A 25270-nucleotide genomic window follows, 5' to 3' on the forward strand; every position below is an offset into this window, starting at 1 on the left:
GGGATGATCACCCACGGCATCAAGACCAGGGCATCTTCTGACACCGACACAGAGCTGTTTCGGGAGGTGGTTCAACATGTGTCCTTCTGTCAGCAGAAGTGTAGCGCCTTCCATGGGAGAGAGGCCATTCTGAAGGTAGGTTACATGACGGTAGACGCCATTCTGAAGGTAGGTTTTATGACGGTAGACGCCATTCTGAAGGTAGGTTCCATGACGGTAGGCGCCATTCTGGAGGTAGGTTATATGACGGTAGACACCATTCTGAAGGTAGGTTCCATGACGGTAGACGCCATTCTGAAGGTAGGTTACATGATGGTAGACGCCATTCTGAAGGTAGGTTCCATGACGGTAGACGCCATTCTGAAGGTAGGTTATATGACGGTAGACGCCATTCTGAAGGTAGGTTCCATGACGGTAGACGCCATTCTGAAGGTAGGTTCCATGACGGTAGACGCCATTCTGAAGGTAGGTTCCATGACGGTAGACGCCATTCTGAAGGTAGGTTATATGACGGTAGACGCCATTCTGAAGGTAGGTTCCATGACGGTAGACGCCATTCTGAAGGTAGGTTACATGATGGTAGACGCCATTCTGAAGGTAGGTTATATGACGGTAGACGCCATTCTGAAGGTAGGTTCCATGACGGTAGACGCCATTCTGAAGGTAGGTTACATGACGGTAGATGCCATTCTGAAGGTAGGTTATATGACGGTAGACGCCAGTCTTAAGGTAGGTTCCATGATGGTAGACGCCATTCTGAAGGTAGGTTATATGACGGTAGACGCCATTCTGAAGGTAGGTTATATGACGGTATACGCCATTCTGAAGGTAGGTTCCATGACGGTAGACGCCATTCTGAAGGTAGGTTCCATGACGGTAGACGCCATTCTGAAGGTAGGTTCCATGACGGTAGACGCCATTCTGAAGGTAGGTTCCATGACGGTAGATGCCATTCTGAAGGTAGGTTCCATGACGGTAGACGCCATTCTGAAGGTAGGTTCCATGACGGTAGACGCCATTCTGAAGGTAGGTTCCATGACGGTAGACGCCATTCTGAAGGTAGGTTCCATGACGGTAGAAACGCCATTCTGAAGGTAGGTTCCATGACGGTAGATGCCATTCTGAAGGTAGGTTCCATGACGGTAGACTATTCCATTCTGAAGGTAGGTTCCATGACGGTAGACGCCATTCTGAAGGTAGGTTCCATGACAGTAGACATGCCATTCTGAAGGTAGGTTCCATGACGGTAGACGCCAGTCTTAAGGTAGGTTCCATGATGGTAGACGCCATTCTGGAGGTAGGTTATATGACGGTGATTCAGAAGGGTAGGTTCCAGCGCCATTCTGAAGGTAGGTTATATGACGGTGAAGCGCCATTCTGAAGGTAGGTTCCATGACGGTGAGGCGCCATTCTGAAGGTAGGTTCCATGACGGTGGGCGCCATTCTGAAGATAGGTTCCATGACGGTAGATGCCAGTCTTAAGGTAGGTTCCATGATGGTAGAAGCCATTCTGAAGATAGGTTCCATGACGGTAGACGCCATTCTGAAGGTAGGTTACATGACGGTAGACGCCATTCTGAAGGTAGGTTCCATGACGGTAGACGCTATTCTGAAGGTAGGTTACATGACGGTAGACGCCATTCTGAAGGTAGGTTATATGACGGTAGACGCCATTCTGAAGGTAGGTTCCATGACGGTAGACGCCATTCTGAAGGTAGGTTACATGACGGTGAAGCGCCATTCTGAAGGTAGGTTACATGACGGTAGACGCCATTCTGAAGGTAGGTTATATGATGGTAGAGCGCCATTCTGAAGGTAGGTTCCATGACGGTAGGCAGCCATTCTGAAGGTAGGTTCCATGACGGTAGACGCCATTCTGAAGGTAGGTTCCATGATGGTAGAGCGCCATTCTGGAGGTAGGTTATATGACGGTAGAGCGCCATTCTGAAGGTAGGTTTCATGACGGTGAGACGCCATTCTGAAGGTAGGTTATATGACGGTAGGCAGCGTTCTGCATTCTGAAGGTAGGTTCCATGACGGTGAAGCGCCATTCTGAAGGTGGGTTCCATGACGGTAGAGCGCCATTCTGAAGATAGGTTCCATGACGGTAGACGCCAGTCTTAAGGTAGGTTCCATGATGGTAGAAGCCATTCTGAAGATAGGTTCCATGACGGTAGACGCCATTCTGAAGGTAGGTTATATGACGGTAGACGCCATTCTGAAGGTAGGTTCCATGACGGTAGACGCCATTCTGAAGGTAGGTTACATGACGGTAGACGCCATTCTGAAGGTAGGTTATATGGCGGTAGGCATGCCATTCTGAAGGTAGGTTCCATGACGGTAGACGCCATTCTGAAGGTAGGTTACATGACGGTAGACGCCATTCTGAAGGTAGGTTATATGGCGGGTAGACGCCATTCTGAAGGTAGGTTCCATGACGGTAGACGCGCCATTTGAAGGTAGGTTCCATGACGGTAGAGCGCCATTCTGAAGGTAGGTTCCATGATGGTAGACGCCATTCTGGAGGTAGGTTATATGACGGTGAAGGTGGCGCCATTCTGAAGGTAGGTTTCATGACGGTAGACGCCATTCTGAAGGTAGGTTATATGGCGGTAGACGCCATTCTGAAGGTAGGTTCCATGACGGTAGACGCCATTCTGAAGGTGGGTTCCATGACGGTAGACGCCATTCTGAAGATAGGTTCCATGACGGTAGACGCCAGTCTTAAGGTAGGTTCCATGATGGTAGAAGCCATTCTGAAGATAGGTTCCATGACGGTGAAGCGCCATTCTGAAGGTAGGTTATATGGCCGGTAGAGCGCCATTCTGAAGGTAGGTTCCATGACGGTAGGCGCATGCCATTCTGAAGGTAGGTTACATGACGGTAGGCGCCATTCTGAAGGTAGGTTATATGACGGTAGACGCATTCTGAAGGTAGGTTCCATGACAGTAGGTTACATGACCGGCCCATTCTGAAGGTAGGTTACATGACGGTGAGACGCCATTCTGAAGGTAGGTTACATGACGGTGAAGCGCCATTCTGAAGGTAGGTTACATGGCGGTAGACGCCATTCTGAAGGTAGGTTCCATGATGGTAGACGCCATTCTGAAGGTAGGTTCCATGGCGGTAGAGCGCCATTCTGAAGGTAGGTTATATGACGGTAGAAGTTCATGATGGTACCATTCTGAAGGTAGCGCATTCTGAAGGTAGGTTCCATGGCGGTAGATCGCCATTCTGAAGGTAGGTTCCATGGCGGTAGGCGCCATTCTGAAGGTAGGTTCCATGACGGTAGAAGCGCCAGTCTGAAGGTAGGTTACATGATGGTAGGCAGCGCCATTCTGAAGGTAGGTTACATGACGGTAGACGCCATTCTGAAGGTAGCTTCCATGACGGTAGACGCCATTCTGAAGGTAGGTTCCATGACGGTAGACGCCATTCTGAAGGTAGGTTCCATGATGGTAGACGCCATTCTGAAGGTAGGTTCCATGATGGTAGACGCCAGTCTTCAGGAAGGTTACATGATGGTAGACGCCATTCTGAAGGTAGGTTCCATGATGGTAGAAGCCATTCTGAAGGTAGGTTCCATGACGGTAGACGCCAGTCTTAAGGTAGGTTCCATGATGGTAGACGCCAGTCTTAAGGTAGGTTATATGACGGTAGACGCCATTCTGGAGGTAGGTTCCATGACGGTAGACGCCAGTCTTAAGGTAGGTAACATGACGGTAGACGCCATTCTGGAGGTAGGTTCCATGACGGTAGACGCCATCCAGAAGGTATGCTACAGGATGTCAGTCCATTCCAAACGTTTGTCTACATAGACGCCATTCTAAAAATAAGTTTGAAAGAAATGTCATTTCTAAAAAGTAGTTTTCAACATGTCGCAAGGGCTTGAATGATGAAACAAGATAGTCTGAGGCTACTTCTCATCACTGACCGTGATTCATTGTGTTACGCTGTATGTACCAGATGATACACAAGTACGTGACGGGCGATTCTGACAGCCCACTAACGGTCTTTGGTGTGTCTGGAAGCGGGAAGACGTCGGTGGTTGCCATGGCAGCAAAGGAGGCGTCAGAGACACAAGATGATGGGGTCCTGATTGTAAGGTAATGTTTTGAAACACAGTAGCTGTGAGCTCTATAATTTCTATATCAAGAGTTACTTCCCTTGGATCTGTTGACAACTGCAGGTTATAATTCCAGGGCCCGATCCACAAAGCGTTCGTAACGTTACGACCTGTCGTAACTCTATAGGTTATCACAGGCTTACGAATGTCGTAGCGCTACGACTACTTTATGGATCGGGACGCAGGTCCCACAATTGGTTCCGTTTCATAACTCGTGTTTAAACATGGACTTACGACAGTCGTAACGCTAAGAAAGCTTTGCGGGACGGGGCTCTGTCTCTATATGTCATCAACACTATTGCCGTATGCGGTGAGAAAAGTCACTGGCGTTCATCGTGAGTGATTATTATAAACATGACATAATCGTCTAAATAAAGCGTCAGTGTAAAAGAATAGGTTCCATGTGAGATTAGGTTCTGTATTTTGCCGCTCGTTTACATTTTCCTTCATTTCAGGTTCATTGGCACCACGCCAGAAAGTTCCTCCGTTTGCAGCCTTCTGAGGAGTATCACGTCCCAAGTGTGGACCATATATGGGCATGAGGTGCACGACTTGCCGTCAGTAAGTGTTACAACAAAAAACACCTCATCGTGAGTTACCTCGTTAACATACCGGAATGATATACCAACGTACAAAAGAAAGTATACACTTGATGACTTGGTGTTTGGTGAATATGTGGAACATATTAACGCGTGTTTTGATTTGGACTTAGAAGTCAAAGTCTTGGTGTGCTTGTTGCCAAAACACTCCTCCAAAACAATTATACATCATCGAGTGTTTGCTTTCTTTTGTACGTCCCTTCAATGCTCATTCTATGCAAATTAAAGTAAGTGAGTTTTGCTATGCTTTAAGCAATATTCCAGCAACATCAGGGCAAGGAACACTAGAAATGGGCTTCACACATTGTATTTATGTGGGGAATCGAACCCGGGTCTTCGGCGTTACGAGCGAGTTACGAGTATTTTTTAATAGATGAATACTGTATACAGACTTAAATATAGGGACCGCCTCTGTGGTGTAGTGGTTAGAGCGCCCGCCCGGAGAGCGGAACGTCGCGGGTTCGATCCCCGACCGCGTCATACCATAAGACGTTAAAATATGGTACTTGTTGGTCCCTGCCAGGCGCTTGGCATTAATGGGTACAACAAGGACAGTCAGTATAATGTGTCTGAGTGGGGTATTCATGCTTCACTGTGGCATGGTATCTCAGTGGGCTAGCACTATAAAACCAGCTTTAGTCTGGGCTAGTACAAGCAGCTGCACATACACATACACACGCATGCACGTCGTCATATGAGCGAAATATTCTCAAGCACGACGTTAAACCCAATTTCACCTCACCTTATATATAGCTTTCATATACCTCTTATAGTTGTTAGCGGTCTGAGTATAGAGGCGTTCTGTTCAGCAAGCTGCAAGTAAAGCATCTTTCACTCACTCACTGCAGGACTTGAAGGAGCTGAATGGGGTGTTCTACCAGGCTCTGCAGCTGGCCCATGAGAGTAAACCTCTGGTGGTGCTCCTGGACTCTCTTGACCAACTGGACAACTCGGACAATGGTAGGCAGCTGACCTGGCTGCCCACGCACCTGCCGCCGCACGTAAAGCTGGTCGTGTCCACTTTACCGGAGAGCCAGCACGAGTGTCTACAGAGGCTTCAGGTACGCATGCACTCACTGTACACATCGTCTCATTCACCCCAGTGAAATACTAAAACTTTATGGCGCGCATTTGACAGTTGATTTATGATTTATGAGTTATGGCACAATCTTTTTAATAAATAGAGGTGATTTCAAATTTGATTGTTACGTAATGTATGGAATCAGTAAATGCAAGAACAATCAATAAATTATATTGAAACACACAGTTATATATTTACACTCACAAAAGTCCATACAAAAGGTCACATACGGCAGGTGCGCTGAGTAACAGGCTCTGAAACAGGTCCTGAAAGAGTCCATTCCGGGATGCATTGTCACTGTGGAGAGTCTTCATCTGGCTCAGAGTAAAGCAACAGAACTCGCTGATTCTCCCTGATAAATCTTGTAAACGACCCAGCTATTGCAATTGAAATCATTGTTATTCAAGTGAAAATACTGCAAAGCACGCTGTTATATTACTTACCCTCTCTTTAATATAAGCCTGTCAGGATAAAACTAAACCATGGTTGACCGTAACGATTACAGAATCATGGACAAATATATGCTTTTCTCAGCACATGTAGGTTTTGGATAAAATAACAATACTATATGTATAGCTGATGCTAGAATGTGTTGAGAAGAACTATAATGGTTCTCCTTATGCGTTTTACCAATATGGGAAAACGAGCACGTCTTGGGTCACAGATAAGTTGCTCATACTTCACTTTTCACTTGATTTTTAAAACATTGTCCGTTTTCACTCATTGTATCCATATCTGTGTTTGACCACAACAGAAATTAAAACGAGCAAGAGTATGAACAAAATTAGGCTAGTCAAAAGTTTTCCGGGAACACGAAGGTCCCTCCGCTTTCACCTGAATAGACTGCTATGTTCACTCACTACAGGCAATGGTGACGTCCAGAGGCCACTTCATACAAGTGCCCAAACTACCTGACGGGGAAGCGACGGGTATTCTGGACAAGTGGCTGGAGACAGCCGGAAGGAAACTGACCAAAGGCCAGAGGGGGGTCATCAACGCAGCGTTCCGGCAGTGTCCACTGCCCCTCTTCCTGAAGCTTGCGTTCGACGAGGCGCGGCGATGGCGGTCTTTCACTCCTGTGGACGAGACGGTGTTGGAGACAACAGTGAGGGGGTGTATCAAGACTCTCTTCCTGAAGCTGGAGAGAGCTCATGGCAGGATGTTCGTGTCCAGAGCCCTGGGATACCTGACCATTAGTAAGTGACCGTCATCTTGGACTACTACTGTTTGTTTTGTTTGTTTATGTTAAAAACGCCGCACTCAGCAATATTCCAGCTATATGGCGGCGGTCTGTAAATAATCGAGTGTTGACTAGACAATCCAGTGATCAACATCATGAGCATCGATCTACGCATTTTGGATACGATGACATGTGTTAACCAACCAACGTGGGGTAGCCTAGTGGTTAAAGCGTTCGCTCGTCACGCTTAAAACCTTGTTCGATTTCTGGTGTCCCCCACAATAATATTGCTGGAATATTGCTAAAAGCGGCGTAAAACTCATTCGCTCATTGAACAAGGATGTATTTTTTTTCGTTGCATTTTTAAAATCAGAGGCAAAGTTATTTTTTTCCTAGTGTTTTCTGGAACAGATTTTCACTTACCTCTCCACCCTCCTTCGTCTTAAGGTAGACGTGGTCTGACTGAGACCGAGCTGGAGGACATCCTCTCTTGTGACGACGACGTCCTGAACGACGTGTACATGTACTGGACGCCTCCCATACGACGACTACCGCCACTGCTGCTGGTCAGGCTGAAGACAGAATTCAGCCAGTACCTAGGTTGGTGTGTTCTTGTTACACAACTTCATGTTCATCAATAAATCTGATATCTTTGTTTGCATATCCACAATCTGCTTCAGTGATCAGACTTCGTGTTTGACTGATGCGGCCTATCTGAAGACGGCCAGTCATTAACTTCTCTCAACAATACTTTTGGATTTTCATCACCACCAGGTGGCGCTGTGTAACAGTCCAAGTAAACTTAGGCTCAGTATTAATCGTTATTATACTGACAGTATAGCACGAATGCTATACAGTATTATTCGTTTCACTGCTATACTGACAGTATAGCAGTGTAACGAATGATACTGAGCCTAAGTTTACTTAGACTGCGCTGCGTAATAAAATGGAATGCACTCATAACTTTTTCAATTAATTCTGAATAAAATACTGAGATAATTATGACATAATGAGCATAGAGTGCAGCCATTTTGGATTTTCTGCCACCAGGGGGCACTGCTCAGCTGATTCCATATCTAGAAATGTTTGGAATGCTTCGATATATAAGTTTTCTAAATTTGATGCTTTTAGCCCAAAGTGCCTATTTTTTTCCTTAACCGCCCCATTATATAGGTTAAGTGTGTTGCTAATCTTAGCATGTCAAAACCGCAATTCGTATTATGGGTCATGGTCAAGCGTCGTGCTGCCTTTGGACATTCGTCATGTGTTTTAGCATTATTACCACTTGTCTTTAACATGCGTCATGTAATGAACTGTTTACGACCATGTATGTTTTGTTCTACAGTGGACAAGGGAGCCGATGGGGTGAGGGTGTTCTTTTGGTATCACCGGCAGTTTATCGAAGCCGCCTATGAACGCTACTGCAGCGACGACGGTGACCAACAGAAGATGCATGCCGCCCTAGGCGACTTCTTCTCCGGCGTTTGGGCCCATGGTAAGCGTTAGTGAGTGAATATTAGAATGTTTTTTCAGCAATATTGCGGCTGGAGGACACGAGAAGTGGTCTTCAAACATTGTACCCATGGGGAATCAAACCTTATTCCTGACGAGCGAACGCATTTACCACTAGGCTAACCCATTGGCTCATCACTGAAAGCTCGACAGTACTGCAAATAAAATATGCAGCGCCGTGTTACATGTGTTGCCAATCGGTGGTCGCGGGGAGTTAGTCTGGTGACCAAAGCGTTCGTTAGTTACGACAAAGACCCGGGTTCGACATAACAAATTCTTGCCTTCTCTTGGAGAGAGATTTCTTGACGGTGAAGATCCAGGCTAGAATTGGTCTTCAGGAACCCATGCTTGTCGTAGGAGGCGACTAACGGGTGGTCAGGCTCGCTGTCATCGTATCCCAGTTGCGTAGATTGATGCTCATGCTGGTGATCACTGGATTGTTTGGTCCATATTCTATTATTTACAGACCGCTGCCACATAGCTGGAATAGTGCTGAGTGTGGCGTTGGACAACAAGCAAACAAAACTATCGGCCCATCACTGAAAGATCGACGGCACTGCCAATGATACACGCAGCGTCGTGTTACATGTCTTGACCCGTGGTCACGTGTAGGTTATCAAGTTTTACGCAGCCTGCTGAACACGCTGCGTATATATATATATATATATGTTATAATTGATTGTGTATGACGAAATGGAAGACGGAACACGAACAATTGCGCTGTAATCTCCCATGCAGGTGTACAGAAGCCGTACACAGACAAGCAGGGCACTGACCGGAAGGCCGATCGTCACGTGACTGCGCAGCAACTCAGATTCGGTGACTCTTACAACCTGCGTCTCCTGAACAACCTGCCCTTTCACCGACTCCGGGCCGGACAGGTGGCGCTGCTCAAACAGGAGTGTCTCTGTAACTTCAGCTTCCTGCAGGCCAAACTGGTGGCTTCAGGGCTCAGGTGAGGGCTGGATACTATTAGGACTCGGGTTAGGTATAGATACATGTACACGTGAATATTCTGCTTACGGAAGTATTTATTTATTTATTTCCGGTACTGAAAGGCCACAGGCCTGTAGTACAGCACATTTATAAAATCAATATTTACACGCACATGCAATATGCACGAAGAAGAGAAAATAATCAACTGTAGGTAAGATTGTGTTCTGAGATATATTCTGTCCTAAACAACATGGCATAGTAAGCAAACATAGACAAGTTTTGAAGTATAGTATGGTTTTGGGTGTTTAACAATGCTGAAAATTTATAAAGGTTTGGATGGGCACAATAATATTTCTTGATATACAACTTTCTCAGGGAATTATAAGCAGGGCAAGTTAAAAGAAAATGATATTCATCTTCTATTTGGTTAAGATCACATAGTTTGCAAGTTCTATTTTCTTTTTTGACATTTTTAAATCTTCCACTATCGATAAATACATCATGTGAAAAAAATCTCAATCTGCTTAAAGCTATCCTATACTTTTTTTACGTTTAGACATGAAAGATAAATTTCGGCGTCAAAAGTACATTTAAACATCTTCTAATACAAACATTTACTGGAAAGTGACAACTTTTCTTACCATTCTTGCACATAGATATCTTTTAATCTTCGTGTTAGTTCTAAAATAAACTTACCCTCAGAATCAACATACTGATCGTTCCACAAAACCAAACCCTTCCGATAATAGAAAATTTCTAACAGAAGAAACCCAATTTGTGTGTCCATTTTTATCGAATAGCATCATCATATTGTAACATTTCTTTGGTAGCCTATAGGAAGGCATCTTCAGTAATTTTAACCAGTATTTTATAACTCTGATATTTGAAAATAAGTGCATCGGGTATTTACCACATTCTCCATACACCATTGTATTCATCGTATTGGATTTAACGCCAAGAAATCTTTTACATGCTTTCAGTTGAAGTCTTCCGATATCATTGTAATAATTCAAACCCCATATTTCGGCTCCATACAATAAAATTGGCTTAATTTTGGCATCAAATATTTTAAAGTATGAACTTATATCTATGTCTCCAAGTACATTTAATTGTTTAAAGATACCTATCATGACCTTTTGTGCTTGCAAACAAGCGTAATTAACATGTGCTGTCCAAGATAAACAATTACTGAACAACATTCCCAAATATTTGTACGAACTGGTGCATTCTAATTCTTAACCTTTATACAACCATTTCTCGTTTTTTGATAAACGTCCCCCTTTTTAAAAGAGTACTACTTTAGTTTTATTTCCATTTACAGTTAATTTGTATTTGTCACAATATCTCTCAAGTTATTGTATAAGTCTTTTTAAACCTGCAACAGTGCTTGAGAATAACACGATATCGTCTGCAAAAAGCCGAAGAAAAATATGTACTAGGTCAGGATGTAACTGTATTCCATACTCACAATTGCTTTCAATTTGGGTTGCTAATTCATTTATGAAAAATGAGAATAAAAATGGGCTAAGCATACAGCCTTGTCTTACCCCGAGTTGTAGTTCAAAAGATTCTGAGAATCTATTGTTATTCTTAACACGAGCTTTAACATTTTCATACATATTATGAATCAACTTTTCATTTTAGGACTTAGACCATGTGTATTAAAAATAGACCACAGTTTTTTTATCTCTCAACTGAATCAAATGCTTTTTCGAAATCAACGAAAAGTGTATAGAGTTTACCACCTTTGGTGTTGAGGTATCTCTGTATGATAATATATACATATTGTCAGTAGTCGTATATCCATATCTAAATCCTGCCTGGGATTCATTTATTTTATTCAATGCCTCTCCCTAAGTTACTAATCTTCTGTTAATGATAGAAGTGAAAACCTTACTAAAAATACTCAAAAGAGTAATTATTTGGATTATCGATACTGCCTTGTTTATGGAGCGGGACAATAATACCGATTGTCCAACCAGTTGGAAAAATACCATTTTCTAATATTATATTGCATAATAATTCTAAATATGGTGCTAAAATAGCAGCCGAATTCTTAATAAAATCGGGTATTATGTCATCAATGCCTGGTGGTATATTGGGTTTTAAGCATTTAATGCTGTCCAAAATCTCGTCCCTACTAATAGGAGAATCCAGCATATCCTCTGTTATCGCAAAATTAGAGTCAGGAGACATTGACGGATTTGCATCGCCAAGAGAATTATCAGTATTATTATCCGTTTCTAAGTTGAAAAGATTTTTAAAATGTCGATGCCACTCATTCATACTAATATTGTTTTTTGCTACGGTAGAAGTGTTCAAAGTTTTCAGTTTAAGCCAAAACATTTTGAAGTCCGATATGCTATTTTCTATGTCTAACCGCTTTTCTTTAAAGTAATCAAGTCGCTTTTGTTTACACACTGCATTATATTCACTTCTTATCTGACAATATTCTTCATATGACCTCTTATCTTTCGATTTTCTAAACTTTTTTAAAAGCTTACAACGTTTAGTTTTAAGTTTCTCACATTCACTATCATACCATTTGTTTGATATTTTCTTTGATGCACCAATTTTTCTTTTCATATTTTCCGCAGCTAAACAGAAAGCATTAGTGACATGTTTAAAGCTGTCATCAATATTTGTGAATGCGTTATCAACTGATTTATAGAGTAATGATTGAACATGATCGGAAAACAGATTCTCTCTTAATTGTTCAGCTTTATCATTTTCCCAGAAAACTTATAAGCATTATTTGGTACTCACTAAATGTCTGCGAGTTTCTATTTCAACTGTGGAAGTCTGTCCTCCTCCCCTAGGCAAGTTCTCGAGGATTTCCAGGACGCCAGGAACATGTTCAGTGAGGACAGCGCCATTTCAACCATAGGTGATGCACTTCAGCTCTCCCAGGGGGCGCTCATCAAGTACCCATATGAACTGCCATCGCAGCTGCGTGGCAGGATCAAAGAGGACAAGGTGAGTTGCTCACCACATCAAATTCTTATGATTTATTTTTTGTGTGAAAATATATTTTTATCCGTCTTAAAATCTAAAAAACCCACACCATGTGTTTATTTGAAACGGTAGTTCTTGTGTCCGATAGCTAGTATCTTATTTTATAAATTTTGTTATTCATTTATCATTTTTTATATTTTCCTCGCAGGAGTTGCGTCCCTTCCTACAACAGTGCGACGACTCTCTAGCTGGGTACCTGGTAACGAACCAGCCAATCCTGACCCGACCTGGAGGTCAGCTCGTGCACTGCCTGGCCGGTCATAAAGACGATATAACTGGCCTCACTATCACGTGTGACGGGGAATATGCTCTCACATGTGAGTCAATTCTCACCACTCACCCAATTTTGTAACCTACAAGGAAATTCCGCGGTCTTTCGGTTAGAGCTGTTGTCAGAGCTTTACGAAAAGTGGTACTGTGTCAGAATAAAATGTTTTATGATGAAATGTGACGATGGCAAACGATCCTGGTTTGATGAAGGGATGTAACTCTGCAAAGCCAATCTCTATTACACTGTTGCTAATGGGTAAAGGTATTTTGTTGAGTTAAATACCTCAATATCTTATGCAAGTTCACATAAACATGTGTTATATCTTATAGTCGCGTATGTCTCATAATGTCAAAGACCGCCTCCGTGGTGTAGTGGTTAGAGCGTCCGCCCGGAGAGCGGAAGGTCGCGGGTTCGATCCCCGACCGCGTCATACCAAAAAGACGTTAAAATATGGTACCTGCCTGGGGCTCGGCATTAATGGGAACATCAAGGACTGGTCGGTTCGGAGTCAGTATAATGTGTCTGAGTGGGGTATTCATGCTTCACTTTGGCATGGTATCTCAGTGGGCTAGCACTATAAAAAAAACCAGCTTCAGTCTGGGCTAGTACAAGCAGCCGCAAATACACATACACACGCATGCACGTCGTCATATGAGCGAAATATTCTCAAGCACGACGTTAAACCCAATTTCACCTCACCTCACCTCATAATGTCAAACCTTTTAAAAATATATTTTAAAAACTGGCTTCTTATGTTTTTAAAACTAGGTTCAAGAGACAAGACATTGAAGGTCTGGGATGTATATGGAGGAAAGTTGTATCAGTCCATCGACAACGTGGGTGAGGACCCCGACGCCATCAGGCTGTGTTTAAACGACCGTCTGGCTCTTGTCAACCCAGATGGTGCCATACAGGCGTATGAAATCAGTACCGGAAACAGGAAGTACACCATACAAGTTGACTTGAAGGCGCAGTTCTGCTGCGCAGGACCAGGGGAGACAACTGTGGCTGTATTCACCCTCAGCACGGTGCAGCTGTACCGCGCCAATGATGGTCAACTGACGCAGGAAGTGCAGTGCCCGTATGCAGGAGGAGATATCACTATTGGAGATGTGGGGCCCAGTGCGGGTAGGTGCAAAGCGCATTGCATCCTCGATTGTCAAGGATATTCTCCACTTTCTAGGGGTCAATTCTCACGCTGGTTCAGCTGGGATGCATCTTATCTACTTTCAACACAACATTGTGACTGCCATAAGAATCACAACGCCATCTTTATGTAAAGCAAATACGTGAAAACCAACATGGTCCAAATATACTGTTCCAAAAAAGAAACGCATAACCCAGAAATATGTAGCGACAATGTTGTATTTTCAAACATGTATAACTCGTCCACAAATAGACTTTAGTTCATGAATTTTTACACCAGTTTAGAAGGTAATGTCTATACAAGCAAGTGGATAATTTTAGATAACGGAGACGATGAGCGCGATGGTGACCACGAAGCATGGTCCCGACATCGGGTCTCCTGGCTCTCAGTCCAATCTCTCTCAACCTGTTCCGTACAGTTTGACCGGATATCCTCCGAAGTCCAGGCACCCTGGCTGCTGTGCTCTCACCCGTGGCAGTACGATCACGCAACTGTGGTACCCGGATGTACCGATCTTGGGATGTAGTGGTGACTCGAGGTCTGCCTGTTCGGGGACGGTCATTTGTTATACCTGTTTGGTTGTAACGAGCTGCAAGCAGTGATATCGTGCTCAGACTAACATTCAGACGACTGGCAACAGAAAATTGGTGATCTCCAGCGTGCATTCTTTCAATGGTGATGTTCCGTGTCGCAGTGTCAAGACGTGGCGTAGTGATTTGACCTTGAAACTCCTTCAAAACGAATGCCGATTTCCGAAAGTAATCTGGATTTTTATGGCCAGACAATGCATGCTCTTTGCTGCACAATTTCAACTGGAATGTGATTTCTGTTGCGTTGTGGCGATGCCTTTTTAATTCTTGTAAGAAATCTCATCAAAATCAATATTTTCAGGTAAAGTAGATTATTCACTTGTGCAATGGTGTAAAATCATGTTATCAACACTTTTGTTACATATTTTGACGATTGTTTGTACACAATTTGTAATTAATTGGGTTTTTAAAAATACAAAACGCCTATGCGTTTCTTTTTGGGATAGTATATATTTTTTCATAAGGTCCTCCGTATTTTGAAATGCGTTTTTTCACTAACTGCTTAACATATTTTGAAACTTGGATCACTTTGTAATAGTTTTAGATCTAATCGGTTTGTTCCCTAAACATTTATTTGACAAATGTATATTAAGAAAGATCAACCTGACCTGGCTTTTGGAAGTACCTTTATATTTTTAGGACAACGGGGCTTAAAAAGTGGTGGGGAATATTGAGTTTTTATTATTTCACGTCGGAACGTAAACTCTGGAAATTGGAAACACTGAAAGAATACGAACAGACTCATAACTTTCTTCAGTTGTTTCTGCTGTTTCGTCCTAACTAAACTCTTTGATTATATTTTCAAAGGCCATTTTAGAACACAAGATAACGACATATTCTCTGTTAACATTTAATTCGGTTGGTTGTACCTGTTTGGTAGGCAGCGGTAACTACCTTGTCACCACGGATACGGAACAACGTCACCTGTTTGTATTCAACGTCCAAACTTCGACCTTCACCTTCATGAAGGACGTCTTTTCCGCTGGCGACAACGACAGCGGAGAGTCACGAGAAGAGATGGCAACTGTTGATGCTCTTGCCCTCATCGACGACGGCCGCACCATCGTTGTATCCAACATGTTCAGCAACGACCTTCATTTGTTAGACAGTGTCACTTTGGAAGAAATGCGCGTGCTTAAGGGTAGGTCAAGGTCAAAACAGCCCATTCTTGAAATGGAAGTTTAAATGGGGTTAATCGAAGATCCCCACAATTCGCTGCGAAGAATTGCCACTTTTAAGTGTTACACAAACGTGGACTGTGGGTTCGAATCCTCATTCTCCGTGATCATGTCTCTGGGTTTGTCCCATTTTCTGGTGTCCCCCGCCGTGATATTGCTGGAATATTGCTAAAAGCGGCGTAAAACTAAACTCACTCACTCACTGGGTTTGTCAGTACAATACTCGTACATACTGTCCAAACTCCCTCACACTCCATCACCTGTATTATTCAATTAAGTAGATCGATGCTCATGTTGTTGATCACTGGATTGTCTGCTTCAGACTCGATTGTGTACAAATTGCCGTCTTATATAGATGTAATACAGCTGAGTGCGGCCTTAAGCAAAAAGCAAACAAAACCAGTATTATTACAGCAATATGATGATGATATTAATAATCTTGTATATATAATCATGACCACAATTCCAGCCATCAGGGTTCAACAATAATCGACGTCGCCGACTTTGACAACCCTATCCCATATAAATTGGCTGGGGATATATTCCCGACCAGAATCCACACGTTTTGTTTATTTGTTTCTTGTTTAAAGCCGCACTCAGCAATCTTCCAGCTATATAGCAGTGGTTTGTAAATAATCAGGTCTGGACCAGACAATCCAGTGATCAACATCATGAGCATTGGTCTACGCGCGTATAAATGTGACAACCTCCACTGACCCTGACAGTCTGTCACGCATTTCGTAAACTGACGATCTGTGACATTTCAGGATCTCAACGTGACATCCTGGAGAAGTTCCACGTGACTCCAGATTTCCGCTACGTCTACTTCGCCAGCTTCAACAACATCGTGGCCTGGGACGTGCCATCAGAGGAGAGACACGCCATCCTCGGACACCACACTAGTACGTAGCCGACGTTCAGTCTCACAGGTTAAATCCGCACACGGCAATATTCAAGCTCTATGTCTGTAAATCATGGCCAGACAATCCAATGGTTAACAGCATGAGCATCGATCTACGCAAATCGGATACGATGACATGTGTCAACCAAGCCAGCGAGCCTGACCCGATCCCGTTATAGTCGCCTTTTACGACAAGCATGGGTTACTGAAGACCAATTATAGTCCAGATCTTCACGTCTACGAAGTTCATACTGTTTACATTCTACATGATTTATTAAGAGTCCGATGGATTAGTTTGAACACAAGTATATTTTAAATTCTTGAAATAACGAAGATTGGATGTTGATTTAACAGGTTTAAGGTTGTATTTAGATATCGTTTTTGAACCACAACACATTACTTTTAGAAGTTCCAGTATGTTCATTGAAAGTGTTTTTGTATCTGAAAGAGCAAATGACCTCCCCAAGAAATGTTTGTTTTCTGTTTAACGCCGCATTCAGCAATATCCCAGCAATATGGCAGCGGGCAACAACGTCAGCGAGCCTGACCACCCGATCCCCTCAGTCGCCTCTTACGACAAGCATGGGTTACTGAAGACCAGTTCTAACCCGGATCTTTATGGGTCCTCCAAGAAATGACTGATACATTTGTGTGTCCCAGGTTACCACGACGTGGCGACGGCGGACATGGAGCTGGTGGTGACGACGGGGAAGACCATGTGGTGAAGGTATGGGACATCAGCCGGGAGGCGACCACAGACGCCCAGCATGATGGATTCACCATCAGGTAAAGTTACCTTAAATTTCAACCCTGTACAGGTTGCCAAACCCATTGATGTAGTTAACTGTTATGGTCCATATTCCTCTTGCTCGTATACTAGAGTGGGAGAAAGTTGTTGTAATGACCAATGACACTATTCCGTTTGATTCCAAACCAGACAGAACAAGTGATTGAGAATACGAGCACGAAAACCAGGTCACATCAAGCTAAGTCACGGAGCCTGACTACATAATTCGTTAGAGCAAGCATTCTGTACTGGGGCCAGCTGTGACCAGAATCAAGTCTGTAAACTGACGAGCAAAAGAATATATACGCTTGAAATAGGATTAGATAAAAACATTAACAAAAGGTTCGTACGCCGAGTTCAAGGACAGTGAGTTGGAGAGTATAGTTTTACGTCGCTTCCACCAACATCACCGCGGGGGACACCACGGCGGGGGGCTTCACGCAGTGTACCGTTTGTGGGTACACACACTACACACATTACACACACACACTGTACCCATGTGGGGAATCGAACCTCCGTCTTCGGCGTGAAGTCACGGACAGAGTTATGATAGAATGTGCCTGTTTCATTTTCAACCTTCTTGACTTCAGCCGCTTCGCCGTCCTCGACAACCCCCGTTACGTCGTTCTAGTCGGATCATACGACGTCTCCCGCCGCTTCCTGAACGTGTACGACCTGGTGACGTGCGCAAATGTCCGAAAGATGCAGGTGGTGAGTAGTCATCGTCGGTCATCCAGGTTGATTTCTAATCCGTAAAGTTTGTGGAAGGTGATTGCGATGAGATATATCCATGTGGTCAACCAGGTGAAATGAGGAGCAATGTCGCGTTCATTGTTATTTCATTTGTAAAGAGATGCGCATTCACGTGTATGTGTATGTGTGTGCGTGAGTGTACGAATATATGTGTGTCTGTAACTGCCCCTGAGGTTGCGTGTGAGAAAATGAGAGATAGAGAGAGAGAGATAGATAGAGATAGAGAGAGATAGAGATAGAGATATATATATATAGATAGAGATAGCGATAGAGAGAGATAGCGATAGAGAGAGAGAGATAAAGAGATAGAGAGATAGAGAGAGATATATATAGAGAGAGATAGAGATAAATAGCGAGAGAGAGAGAGAGATAGAGATATATAGATAGATATATATATAGATAGAGAGAGAGAGAGAGAGAGAGAGAGAGAGAGAGAGAGAGAGAGAGAGAGAGAGAGAGAGAGAGACCCCATTCCGACCAGTCAATGTCTTACCCCCTGTAATGCCAAACGCGCCTGGCAAGGTCACGGTCAATGATGTGATTCAGACACGATTCCGAGAAACCCTTTCCGAAAAAACACCCTTCTTCATCTTCTGTGTACAAGCAGGGTAGCCCAATGCTGCATGCGTTGTCGTGTCACATCGATCACCAATTCTCGCCAAAGAGTTCAGTGTTACACTGTCTATGATATATTACATCAGTTTGTATGCTGCTAGTAGCCACAGAGTTCATGTTCATTGATTTCATCTTCCAGAATGCGGATATCAAAGACTTGGTTGTCCTTGACAACCACCGAGTGATGGTGAGAGTCGGTCGGAAGCTGAAAATCGTCGACTTTTCCAAGATGGCTGTCACTGTAACATTTCAAGGACAACTTCCGCTCGGGTCGTACAGGGACTTCTGTGTAGTGAAGCCAAGGAAGGGTATGTTGCACAGGTGTATAAGTGGGGATGTAAACGGATGTTGGGCGTAGGGCGGGTGTGAACAGATGTTGATATATATATCGCGGGTGTGAACGGGCGTAGAAAAAACTGAGGTGAATGCCTTTGAGTAACAAATGTCGGTATGGTACGGAAATGAAATGGGTGGGCGAACAACAGATGCAGGTGCAAGGATGTGCAAATGGGTACAGTTCGGCTGCCTATCCTGGGTCCAAGCACAGGGCCGGTCAGCCTGTGAACATCCGGGTTAGAACTGATCATCAGCAACCCAAACTGGTTCTAACAGGCGACTAACAGGTTGAGACTTGTTTGATACATGTAATCGTATCCCAATTATGTAGATCGAAGCCCATGGTGTCACTCACAACTCGATCATTTACAGACAGTTGTCATATAGCTGGAACATTACGGTGTTAAACAACAAACTGACTGACTGACTGAGTTTGGTTTTACGCCGCTTTTAGCAATATTCCAGCAACGACACGGCGGGGGGACACCAGAAATAGGCTTCACACATTGTACCCATGTCGGGATTCGAACCCGGGTCTTCGGCGTGACAAGCCAACGCTTTAACCACTAGGCTACCCCACCGCCCCTAAACAACAAACAACACAAATAGGCCAGCCCGTTTGTTGGGCGTTCTGTTGTTTCTACTGTGTCTCCTGGGGGAAGAACTTAGGCTCTGTAAACTGTATTTGTTTTCGATTACGAGGGTCAACAGTTATACATCTCGTAGTCAAGGTGATAATTTGAGAATCAGATATTAGGATTAGGATTCCTTGAAATGTGTGATACAAACGGTGTAATGTTGCAGAAGTAATGATCGCTTCTCCTTCTTATTGCTTCTTTACATAAATTCGTTTCTTCCAGAGGTCGTGTCTGTCACCAGAGGGCGCCGCAACATCAAAGTGTACAAGACAGCCACAGGGAAAGTGTCCCACGTGATCAAGTCCGAGGAAGAACAGCGGCTCATATGTGTTCTGGTGCGTGAGTCCTTTGTCGGCTGTAAACCCGTATGTGTTCCAGAGAATGTGTGTACCTTTGTGTATTGCATACAGATATTTATATGTAACAAACGCTTAGGCTAATTTTGAATTGGCAAACGTCCACCAGGGGGCGTTTCGATTAGTGTCTGACGTGACCACCGTGTGTTCTTATCATTGCTCTTTATCTCCTTGCATAGACTGAAAATCTTTACGGATTCTGTCCATTCTTCCTGCAACCCTTTGGGCAGTCGTTCAAGTGTCTGTTACGTATGTTAACGGTGACAAACACTCTATGTTCAAGATCTGCCGGGTTCAAATCCGGACATGACATCTGGAAGGCTTTAAAATATATTGTCGTTTGAATTATGAAGCAAATCAACAGTGACCGAGCTATGTGTGGTGTGGAGTTGCCATGTTGAAACATCTCCTTTTCCATTTTGATACTCGGACGAGGCTGACGTTGAAGAATTTGGTCGATGAACCGATTTGCTATGATTCCGATGTACCGATTCCCCTGAGCCACCAGCTAGTTAGATCTCCGTGTATGGCATATGGCTCACCATCTATTTCCCGCCAATCTGTCGACCAGTCGAACGCATTCCGGTTTATATCGACGTAGGTCCTCTTGGACGATCTTGGGCTCATGTGAGACGGGTGTACCGATCCCATAAACGAGATATGGTCAATCATCTAACCTACTCGGCCGCCGCGGCTTTCATGATAGAGACGAATTGAAGCTGCGCTGGCTGGGCGGGTTAGATGGCTGACTTTGTGTGCTGGCGATTAGGTGTCTGACTCTGACTCGAATGGGACTAAACGCTTGTAATACCAAATGTAACACGTGTTGCATATAGTCATTCTATCGCCTTCTGACGTCATTTTGCCTAGTATCTGTTTCTCCCCGTAATGTATTGAACGAACTTTATGGATAACAACTTCTTTATTTCTTGAATGCGACGTCTCGATACAGATTCTTGTACCGTTGTTATTCCTGCTTGACAACGGTACAAGAGTCTGTATCGAAACGTCGTACACATGAAATAAAGAAGTTGTTATCCATAAATGTCGTTCTCTATTGTACGTCTCAACTTCTAAAATGCCACTCAAACAAATTCTCCCGTACAGGCGAACAAATCCGGCACAACTCTCATAGCGGAAACAGAGGAAGGGACATATCTTGTATTTGACCTCAACACACAGAGGTTCCGGTACAAGTTTGACCCCGTGACCTTGAACTTCAGGGAGACATACACGGATGGTGCGTGCGTCACAGAAGATGGTCGATTCTTCATCTTTAACGCAGAGATGATGACAGAAGATGACTCAGCACCCAGTAGGATCTACGTCTGGAACATCAGCAAACGTAAAGAATTGGGCGATGGGAGCTTGGGAAATTATTCTGTTGCTATAAAATAATTTCTATTAATTAAATAAGCCATAGAAAATTGGTGGTATGGTACTTGTGTCTCTGACAATGATTTGCACTGAAATATACCGCATATCTTCCTCTGGTATTCACATTCTCTATCTACTTATCTATAGTAAGTGAGTGAGGTCTTAGCAATGTTCCAGGAATATCGAATAATTAAAACAGCTTTCTAAACATTCCATGTTAATGATTTGAACATGAAAATATTTGATTGGCTCATGGATAATTATTAAACGTCAACGTTATTTTCCACTACAATCTCCGTATTCACCTTTAACCTTACTGTCACGCAAATACTGACGAACATCTATAGGGCCTGTAAGTCTCGCGAGGCGCTACTTCCGGTACTAAGCTGGTTTCCGGTTCCATTTGGCGATATGCGAGACGGGGCCCAGCTTACTTCCGGTTCCACATTTCGGTGACAATCGTATATTCAAGAACCAGTTCTGGTTCAAAATTGCGCGACCGCCAAATATGACTTTACTAGACGGGACCAAGTGTACAACCATTCGTGGCTGTCACAGCTGTGACAATCTTAATCGTTGGCTAGTTTCGGGATGGTTAGATGGGAAATTTATTGTTCCTGCATGGATATCGGTTCCTTACTGTCAATTTGGCAACCATGAGTCCTTTCGAAAAGGTATGAAACGTTTTGTCACCGGAAGTACTACACAACGTAAGGTCTCGCGAAGTGCTGTGACCTACATACGGGCCCTATTTGTCCACTTCTCTGTAACCTATGCCAGCTGAAAGACGCTTCCGAACAGAGTCTCCGTGGATTAAGTGATGCCATACCTGGACAACATTGCCTAAAGTATCAGTCACCGAAATGTCTGGTGCGGACTCGAATATTTGTCCTGAATATTGCTGCGTGCGGCGTTAAACAGGAAACATTCTCCAACTCACTGACTTTAAGTGACCTTTCTTTCCCAGCTTTTGAAATGGCAGATGAGGTGTAAAACAATATTCATTCATTCTTCCCCAGGTGTGCTGGAGCATGAACTTACTGATAAGGGTACATACGAGATGTTCATGGATACCGGTGACATCTACTACGACACCAGCGTGGACAGTTTCATTTTCATGCCGCCTTCGTCAGTACTCGCCAACCTCAACGACGGTCGGATGAGGCTCTATGACACCGTCTCAGGTGAGATATCCATCACTTCCTGTGTCCATTTCGTGATACATATATATTGTGTACAATGTGCTAGTATATCAATGATTCACCTGTATGTTACCTTTCGACAAGTTATTAATATTCAAATGTTTTTAACATATTGTCACTTCAGGTAATATGACCATGACCTTGCCAGGCCATGCAAGTGCCCGGATGTGTATACCGGAAGCTGGCCCCTACGTTTTGACACGAGGCACGTGGGTTGAAGACCGGACGTTCAGACTGCTGGACCGGAAGACGTTCCAGAGCGTAGCCACTTTCACACCGGACTTTAATGTGAGTTTTTATCCTAGTTAGCTGGAGGATTGCAGATCGTGACATGGTGTTAAGTCTCGGATTAGTCACAAGTAGGATCCCAGGTTAATTTGTACAGTATGTGTTTTGGTAAATCTGTAAACATCTAGGCATGGAGCACCTTCTAATTACGGTGCGATTAGATCTGTACGCCACTAATTTCCACAGTATTCTGTGTTCGCTGACCACGTGGTCGTCCCTTGCAGGGTTGTTCCAGTAATTTGAGCGTTCGCTCGTAACGCCGAAGTCACGTGATCCAAACTCAACATGGGACCTTATGTAAGAGCCCAATTCTGCCGTCCCTTCAAGGGACGTTGCAGAAATATTGCTAAAAGCTGTGCAAAATCAAACTCAGCCCGTGAAAATCCGGGTTAGAATTGGTCTTCAGTAACCCATGCTTTTCGTAAGAGTCGACTAACGGGATCAGGTGGTCAGGCTCGCTGATTTGGTTGACACATGTCATCGCATCCCAGTTGCGTAGATCGATGCTCATACTGTTGATCACTGGATTGTCTGGTCCAGACTTGATTATTTAACCACCGCCATATAGCTGGAATATTCCTACGTGCGGCGTTAAACAACCGATTCTATCATTACTGGCAAATGCGTTGTCGTGTGCAGCGGCTCTCCACCCAAGCAAGTCTATTTGGCCCAACTATAATCAATTCTTTTATTGTGGCTACGTACACCGTTACCCTTAAATGATCTTAGAATCATGAAAGTCCTGAAGTCTTATGTTTGACTGGGTACGAATCTATACCAACTGACAAAACTGGTATATTTCAAAGGGTATTTCAACACGCGTATGGTGCACATAAACCCAGAAATAGAATCAGGGATAATTCGAACCCACAATCTTAGGTATCTTGCAACTTTGCTTCAAGTTGCGGCGCATGTCGCCCAGCCTGTTCCTCTCAGTGACTGACAGCCACCTATGACAACCTTCCACTTGATGTTCCACAGCTGGCTGAGCTGTTCCTCACCAGCGACGGCCATCACTGCGTCGGCTTCTTCCCCAACTACCCCGACCCCGTGGTATGGACGCTGAGGGACTCGAACGCCCAGAAACGACAAAAGGGATACAAACCACTCTCCGCCTTCACAAGTATCTATGGAGACAAAGGTAAGGGTATCTTCAGCATTGTTTCTTACCATTTGTTCATATTTACAAGTATTTAATCTGTCGTTTAGGCATTCATTGGAGCTAAGGCAACAAAGATGAGGACACCTTGATATATAATTCTCTCTTTTCGATTATCAGTATCTATATCAACAAAGGTAAGTGTAAGTTCAGTTGTGTCTCTCCGCTATCTGTGGCAAGGAAAATATGGTTCCTCTTTCTCCGTATCCATCAGTATGTGGTCCCAGTGTTCCATGGCTAAAGTAAGTTGGGGTACAAGGTGTCCCTTCTTGTTCAACAATATTTGTGGTGGGACATTTCTTTCTCATCGTAAAACAATACCAACGGAGACAACAACCAAAAAGATAGTCAGTGGTTTCTGGTACATCTGTCACCTCATACACATGAGTATGATCATGTAATATAATCAGAGAGAGTCCGAGGTTCGACCGTGAATATCTGTATATTCCGGAAGTAGAAGTGTCTCGGCCCTTCCGGGTTCCTTGATTCCGGAGTGACTGGATTCTCATTGATTCTCCACGTAATGGAGCTGTGCAGTGTTAATGTAATTGTTTTTGTCTGTTGTTTAACTCCCCACTCAACAATATTCCAGCTACATGGCGGCGGCCTGTAAATAATCAAGTCTGAACCAGATCCATTGATCGACATCAAAAGCATCATCATCTGCAACTGGGATAGGGTGACATCCGACCTCCTTTGTAACCTCTTTAGACCAGTTCTAAACCGGATCTTCACAGGTGGCAGTGTTAATGTATTGTTTTCTGGACTTAACACTGCTGTATATGACACTGCTGATGTCGTGTCTGTTTCTGTGTTTCAGTGCCTGTCGTTGTGGCATACCTGGAAACCGCTCAGGACAGCAGGGACGACCCAGGCGACCCCGACACCGACGTGGACGAAACAGAAGACGACGTGATCGACGAAGACGACGCGGATTTTGATGAAGACTGGTATTGATGTTGGACATTTTGGACGCCATCTTTGTTCACAGCAATACTTTCACAGCAAGGCGTATAACTGCCGAATGGACGGATGTAAACTGACGACCGAAAGAAAGTGAACGTTCCAAAATTGGATTTGAGTAAAACCGTACAAAACGTTACAAGGCCGAAAACATTCGTCGAAACACGGCAAACGCAAATGCATATCAAACACATCACCATCAAACACCCATGTCTTGTTTGATTTAACCGCCTTAAAACATCTGTCTATACTTTCTTTTG

The 25270-nt window shown here is 43.9% G+C and overlaps 1 protein-coding gene across 1 annotated transcript; it reads left to right on the plus strand.

The window, feature by feature from the left end:
* The first annotated feature begins 3 nt into the window (after nucleotides 1–3).
* LOC124278978 (NACHT and WD repeat domain-containing protein 2-like) lies at nucleotides 4–25004 on the plus strand. Its single transcript, XM_046714767.1, has 24 exons — nucleotides 4–135; nucleotides 1418–1549; nucleotides 3477–3608; nucleotides 3967–4106; nucleotides 4582–4687; nucleotides 5574–5786; nucleotides 6672–7002; nucleotides 7434–7586; nucleotides 8332–8481; nucleotides 9237–9453; nucleotides 12254–12410; nucleotides 12598–12766; nucleotides 13489–13848; nucleotides 15338–15598; nucleotides 16403–16537; nucleotides 17197–17257; nucleotides 17914–18034; nucleotides 18831–18999; nucleotides 19888–20030; nucleotides 21129–21366; nucleotides 22418–22582; nucleotides 22749–22888; nucleotides 23870–24029; nucleotides 24868–25004. The coding sequence occupies exons 1-24, from the start codon at nucleotides 4–6 to the stop codon at nucleotides 25002–25004; spliced, it is 4122 nt and encodes a 1373-aa protein (XP_046570723.1).
* The last annotated feature ends 266 nt before the right edge of the window (nucleotides 25005–25270 follow it).

This window comes from Haliotis rubra, unplaced genomic scaffold (genome assembly GCF_003918875.1).
Source record: "Haliotis rubra isolate DU_JTF1 unplaced genomic scaffold, ASM391887v1 Scf244, whole genome shotgun sequence".
Classification (NCBI taxonomy): Eukaryota; Metazoa; Mollusca; class Gastropoda; order Lepetellida; family Haliotidae; genus Haliotis; species Haliotis rubra.

Coding starts and splice junctions, on each gene's coding strand:
- LOC124278978 (XM_046714767.1), top strand. CDS start 4: ATGATCACCCACGGCATCAAGACCAGGGCATCTTCTGACACCGACACA. Junction 7,587..8,331: donor AGAATTCAGCCAGTACCTAG/GTTGGTGTGTTC, acceptor TTTGTTCTACAG/TGGACAAGGGAGCCGATGGG. Junction 9,454..12,253: donor CTGGTGGCTTCAGGGCTCAG/GTGAGGGCTGGA, acceptor CTCCTCCCCTAG/GCAAGTTCTCGAGGATTTCC.